The sequence below is a fragment of the Salvelinus sp. IW2-2015 genome, unplaced genomic scaffold (genome assembly GCF_002910315.2).
Source record: "Salvelinus sp. IW2-2015 unplaced genomic scaffold, ASM291031v2 Un_scaffold356, whole genome shotgun sequence".
In the NCBI taxonomy this organism is placed as follows: domain Eukaryota; kingdom Metazoa; phylum Chordata; class Actinopteri; order Salmoniformes; family Salmonidae; genus Salvelinus; species Salvelinus sp. IW2-2015.
In genome coordinates, this window is record NW_019942547.1 from 370,989 (window position 1) to 377,820 (window position 6,832).

Consider the following 6,832-nt stretch of genomic DNA (forward strand, 5'->3'; position numbering starts at 1 on the left):
TTACGTGCCTGTTGGCAAACTCATAGCGGGCTGTCATGTGCCTTTAACTGAGGAGTGGCTTCTGTCTGGCCACTCTACCACAAAGGCCTGATTGGTAGAGTGCTGCAGAGATGGTTGTCCTTCTGGAAGGATCTCCCATCTCCACAGAGGAACTCTGGAGCTCTGTCAGAGTGACCATCAGGTTCTTGGTCATCTCCCTGACCAAGACCCTTCTCCCCCGATTGCTCAGTTTGGCCGGGCGGCCAGCTGTAGGAAGAGTCTTGGTGGTTCTAAACTTCTTCCCTTTAGGAATGAGGCTACTGTGTTCTTGGGGACCTTCAATGCTACATAATTTGTTTTGTTCTCTTCCCCAGATCTGTGCCTCGACATAATCCTGTCTCGGAACTCTACGGACAATTCCTTCGACCTCATGTCTTGGTTTTTGCTCTGACATGCACTGTCAACTGTGGGACCTTATATAGACAGTTGTGTGCCTTTCCAAATCATGTAAAATCAATTGAATTTACCACAGGTGGACTCCAATTAAGTTGTAGAAACATCAAGGACGATCAATGGAAACGGGATGCACCTGAGCTCAATTTCGAGTCTCATAGCAAAGGGTCTGAATACATATGTAAATAAAGGTATGTTTTTAATTAAAACATTTGCAAAGATTTATAAAAACCTGTTTTTGCTTTGTCATTATTGGGTATTATATGTAGATTGCTGAGGACACTTAGATGACAGATAACATCTTAACTTTAGACAGCCACATTAAAGTAAAACACTTTCATATCCAGAGTATAATTTATTGATATTTTGTTTTCAAATGGATTCCAGGTAAATCTGGTTGAGAGAATGCCAAGAGGGTGCAAAGCTGTCAAGGCAAAGGGTAGCTACTTTAAAGAATCTCAAATATATTTTGATTTGTTTAACACGTTTTGTTAGTACATTATTCCATATGTGTTATTTCATAGTTGATGTCTTCACTATTATTCTACAATGTAGAAAACAGTAAAAATAAAGAAAAACCCTGGAATGAGTAGGAGTGTCAAACTTGACTGGTACTGTACATATGGTATGTTTTCACTTTTGATACTCATTTGTACCAGAATTATCACAAAATAATATAATTGCAATCAAGGAGTGTGATTTCGGATGAAAAAGGTAAAGATGACAATCATTAGTGTTTGGCATTTTGTATTTGACATTTTTGTAGTGCAATCAATTGTGCAATTTAACAAAAATGGCCATTTCATTTATACATGAACAGTTAAACATTCAATTAGAACGYAATCATTTCAGTCACTACTGAACATAGTTTGTATTTTCTCTTCTTAACTAGGCACTTKTAGTCAAGTCTGATTCATTGAATGTTTGTTTCCATCTAGTAAAAAAAACAACATGAAACCAGAAAAATAAAACATGTCCCGTCAACTGAAACTTCTAGGCCTCTAAATAATATCTGTATTATCGATGTTCCCACAACCACCTTTTCACAGCCTGTAAAAGTGCATTGTGTTGTTTGCTATTGTGGTTAAGGTATTACAATGGTTACAGTAGGCTATTGCCAGGGTGTTACAAGGGTGATTACTCAACTCAGCACTTGATCTTCTTGCCRTAGCTTTCGACCACGTCTGGGGTGATACTCTCGTCCTCCTCCACRTCCTCTGTGACGGACTTGCCCACCAGCTGGAAGATGTTCTCGGGGGGAACGCCCTTCGGCTCGCCCACCTTCACCCCCAGCATGTCCATACTCAGCACCGTGCCTTTGGGGATCGCCACCTTGGCCACCACTGATTTYCCCAGCTGGAAGAGAACACAATSAATATATTAAAAGAAGWTCTGACATCCTTTCCTGTTTGAAGCAACATTATTGGGCCCAGTACTTGGGTAAATCAACAAACCCTAAAAATCAAAGATCACATAGCCTATAGGGTACAGAGTTTTTCCAGGTCAGGTGACAAGATTAGGGGGGAAAACTCCTGGCCCTAACACACACCCACCCCTGAATTGGAATAAATGCTTAAATAATGTTTGTAAAAAAAATGACCCCCTTGTCTTGCATCAAATTGCCATTAATCATTGCAGTTAGCCGTCAGGCTATGTGGTAAGAATAACATCATCTGTTGGAACACAATGAAAAGTGCCCATCCAGGAAGTACCTTATCGTGGCATGGCTTCTCACAGGGCAGCATCTGCTTGATGCTCGTCCCCAGAGACCTCTCCACCAATCGGATGGCTTTCACCAGCTCTGTCAGCTCAGAGGGCTCCAGAGAAGCTTCGTGGTCACTTCCCTTCCAGCTCTTGTCCAGGGTCACGTGACGCTCAATGACCTTTGCCCCCAGCGCCACTGCTGCCACGGAGATGTGGACCCCAGACTCGTGCCCGGAATATCCGATGGGAATATCAGGGAATTCCTTCTGGTATTCCTATGAACAAGATTATGGGTCATTTTCCTGCCTCTAAACATGTATTCTCTCTGGATTTAGCATTAACCACAGACTAACACTAACGGTCCATTGACTTAGAAATAAGATGCACCATGTGTTTAGGGGTGACAAGGTTGACAGTCAACTTTCTGATCTTGCCTAAAACAATTCCTTCGTTCAAACCAATGAAAAACTCTTACTGCGATGACACGCAGGTTGACATCTTCAGCCTCCAATGGGTAGGCACTGGTGCACTGCAGGATGCAGAAGTTCTGATTGTGTTTCTTGACTGTCTGGTAKACCCGTCTCATTGTCTCCATCGACTGCATCCCACTGGATATCACCATGGGGCGACCTAGCATTAAACCAGAGATTTGAGATTAATTTCACCAACAGCAAAAAACGCTTCGCTTTATCCTTGATATTCAACATTTTTTACTACACTTTCAGGGGTATAAAGTAGACCAAATAATCAAAATACCTCAGAAGCTAAAATGTTCATTTAGCAGCCTAAGACAACAAATATCTATCATACTGTAAAGTTTAATCACTGACCTTTTTTTGCAGTCTTTTCCAGATAGGGAAAGTTGTTGGTGTCCCCTGAACCAACTTTGAAGAAGGGCACATCAAGCTCGTGTAGGAACTCCACAGCCATCTAACAAGAKATATACAACAAATAATTAATACAGTTTTTATACGCATTATACAGGCATATTCAATATAGTGCCACAGTAGGAGTCATAATAGCCCCCAATAAACCTAGCAGTCAAACAGGGAAATGGTTCCAATTGTTTTTCCCCCATTCATTTTTCCCATAGGGGATTTCAGTAACACTTAAAATAAAAGGCTGTGTTTCATGTAGGATTACCCTGGTGTGCTGTTTTGATAACCGTGTAAATCTCTCTAGGAGAAGGTGACGTAACAATATACTWGCCTGTATTTACCCCACAAAAATGAAATGCTAATTAGCTGCTAATGTGGCTATCATAAAGAACTACAAATACCATGAACTGGATGACATGAGTCGAGGCAAAGGTAAGAATCTCTGGATAAATGTACTAATGTTAGCTAAATGTACTAATTAATAAATTGGCTACACTTCTTTAAAATGTACARTCCTGTGAASTGTCTTGTGCAAGTTTTAAATGGACAATATCTGTCAGCAAAGGTGTCAGTTAGAGATGAAGTTCAGGAGTGCAGGGATTTGTAGTTTTGCATGTCTACTTTGATGCTAATTAGCATTTTCGAATCTGAGCGTAAATAGTAGAGGTCGACCGATTAATCGGAAAGGCTTGTATTTCTGTGTGTTATGGTATAATTAAGTCTATGATTTGATAGAGCAGTCTGACTGAGCGATGGTAGGCACCAGCAGGCTCGTAAGCATTCATTCAAACAGCACTTTCGTGCGTTTTGCCAGCCGCTCTTCACAATGCTTCAAGCATTGCTCTGTTTATGACTTCAAGCCTATCAACTCCCGACCCAAGACTCATGTTAAAAGGAACCACCAGCTTTCATATGTTCTCATGTTCTGAGCAAGGAACTTAAATCTTAGCTTTCTTACATGGCACATATTGCACTTTTACTTTCTTCTCCAACACTTTGATTTTGCATTATTTAAACCAAAATGAACATGTTCCATTCTATTTGAGGCTACATTTATTTTATTAATGTATTATATTAAGTTAAAATAAGTGTTCATTCAGTATTGTTGTAAATGTCATTACAAATAAATAAAATAATAATAAAAAATAAAATAATTATTATACATATATATTTTTTTTTTAATCGGCATCGGCTTTTTTGGGTCCTCCAATAATTGGTATCGGCGTTGAAAAAYCATAAATCGGTCGATCTCTAGTAAATAGAGCTGAATATATTAATAAAAGTCACCCTGTCAGATTGAGATCTACATGGTTATCAAAACATCACTTGAAAATTTCATCTGAGCTCCTAGAGTGTGYGGCTCGCCTTAATTTTCAAGTTTTCTACTCCGCTAAACCAGCACCTCGCCTAAATAGGTGTGCGTTTCTTTTTCTTCTAGACTATCAAACCATCACACCTGGGTAAGGATACAGGAAACACAGCCCTTATTTTAGGCATTTCTAAAATTCCCTATGGGAAAAAATTGGAACCATTTCCCTATTTGACTGCTAGATTTAATGGGTATTATGACACCTTCACTATGGGGCTCTACGGGCCTATTCCACATCACCATCATTCTTACCTCATCCATTCCTGAAGCAGTAAAGAAAATTCCAACCTCCTTTGCATAATTCTGAAGCTCTACGTATTGTATATGACTGAACTCAAGGTGGCGCTTGTGCTCTCCGTACGTCTTTCCCCAGGATTGTTTGGAGGTGTAGGGACGCTCCAGAGCACGCTTGTTGAACTTGTGCTCAAGTTCACTCTTCTGAAACTTGGCGCAGTCTGCCCCACAGTCCTGTGAATTGATTTTCAATATGAGTAGGGTCACATAGTTGTAAAATGTGTTACCAATGAGGATGAGGGAACCTTGTTTCAAATMTTCTCTCATTGATTGAGACAGGTGGGTCCACACCCCAAAGTGCCACATGTCATGATGACACTCACCTGTCTCGAACAATGAGAGAAGATTTGAAATAGACAAGATGGCGACAAAGACATTGTTGGATTACTCATGGAGCACAACATTAATACATTTAAAAACGCATCACCTGCAACTGGACACTGACATTTTAGAAGATAAATGTTTGGCTGAATCAAAAACAAAGATAGTATCGCCAATTTAAGGTTGGTCGAAATGTCACTGTGCTACACCAAACAGTACCTAACCTGTAACTAAGGCAAGAAAGCCATTTCAMTGTACTTGTGCACGTGAAATTAAAAAGCTTAAACTTAACTTGAATGGATACCAAAAATCTTTGGTTAAATCACATTATCACGTAAATCTGTAGCTAACACACCCACTGCCTTTTCATAAAACAGTCAAATGGTGTGATAATTTTGTGTATATGAGGTTGGGTATCTGTTATGCCACATCTCTGGCTCTGGTAGGAATTCCGTATCCACCATTATCAGTCCTTACTAAATTGACCAATAGATGCCCRTGGTCTCAATGTCACGAWTTTAAATACAGCCSCAGCAWGCAACAGAGCAGTTAGCAGCAGAGCTACTGTCATTTTACAGTTCTGTGGGCACTGGAATCTACTTTATACTAAAGTAGCTGCTAGTTTACTAGCAAGTAAGTCAGTACCATGGTCCCCAATACAGCAGCTGAGTTAAGATAACTGATTAAAGCATGCTACTAACATTACCTTAGCCATCTTGATCATTTTCTTGGCAATTTCGATATCTCCCTGGTGGTTCTGTCCAATTTCTGCAATAATGAAACAGGGGTTAGAACCCCCAATCATCCTGCCAGGACAAAGCTCGAATTTCAGAGGCATTTTGGAAATGTGATAAATGCGGTTTCCTAAAATKTTTGTAGCGATAAGATGTTCGCTTGCTCTGAGCCAGTAGTAAAGAGACAGTCAGGTGTGGGTTCTCGTGGAAAAATTCGAGCTAATTTACACGTTGCACATCCGGAATCCACGTGGTTTCCTCTCCACTCATGTTTCAAAATAAAGGTTCTCCATTCACTCACAGGTAATTGGTTTTGTAATTTAATAGAAAACATTTATTTGTTTTTAGATTTTTATTTGAAATTAAGTTTAGTTTAGTTCGTTTTCAGACTTGATATACTAGTTTTTATTCAGTTTCGCTTATGTATTATTTCGTTTCAGTTTTAATTTTAAGGACAGAAAGTAGCCTATGGGTGGAATACTAGGAGCCATTTATGTTTACTAGGCCTATAGTATAGTTTTTGGGGATGTCACTTCGTGCCAATGGGGGCATTAAAACGTAAAGTGATGGGCCAGGTCATATGTTTGGCTAGCTCAATCTTGATGTGACTTTGATTTAAAAGAATAATAGCCTAGACTGGTGCAATAAATATGGTGAAAGGAAACTCTCTTGCCCATGTTTACACCAATCCAAAGCTTTTTTAAACTTTAGTAGTACATGTTAAAAGAATCAAGTAGCCTACCTTTACCTTTATCTGAGTGAAAGACAGAGAAGGAGGGGGGGACAAATGAAGTCAAGGCACATGCTATGTTTATGTAATATTGTAGAGTTTTGAAACTGAAAAACCCATTTTTGGATGACAGCCAGGTGTATTTTGTTACACCGAAATTAACATCTGTTTTAGAGGAATGAGGATCAACAGTCCGCCACACAAACCTTTTTAAATTGTCCACAATGAACGCTTGTGACACAGTGTAAATATTATGTAACTAATAACATTTTCAGCCAGAGTTATTAAGGTTAAACGTATGATTCACTAACACCTTCAAATAAGGTTCATAAAAAACAGCTGCAACAAAAGCAAAAACAACAGCAAAAAA

General features: G+C 39.4%; 1 protein-coding gene across 1 annotated transcript; it reads right to left on the reverse strand.

The window, feature by feature from the left end:
- Window positions 1-1,162: 1,162 nt before the first annotated feature.
- Window positions 1,163-5,943, reverse strand: LOC112068285 (sialic acid synthase). The gene is made up of 6 exons (XM_024135383.2): window positions 5,705-5,943; window positions 4,636-4,851; window positions 2,967-3,066; window positions 2,612-2,766; window positions 2,145-2,411; window positions 1,163-1,788 (listed from the first exon to the last, which is right to left on the reverse strand). Exons 1-6 carry the CDS (start codon window positions 5,834-5,836, stop codon window positions 1,579-1,581), a joined length of 1,080 nt encoding a protein of 359 aa, XP_023991151.1. The 5' UTR covers window positions 5,837-5,943; the 3' UTR covers window positions 1,163-1,578.
- Window positions 5,944-6,832: the final 889 nt, after the last annotated feature.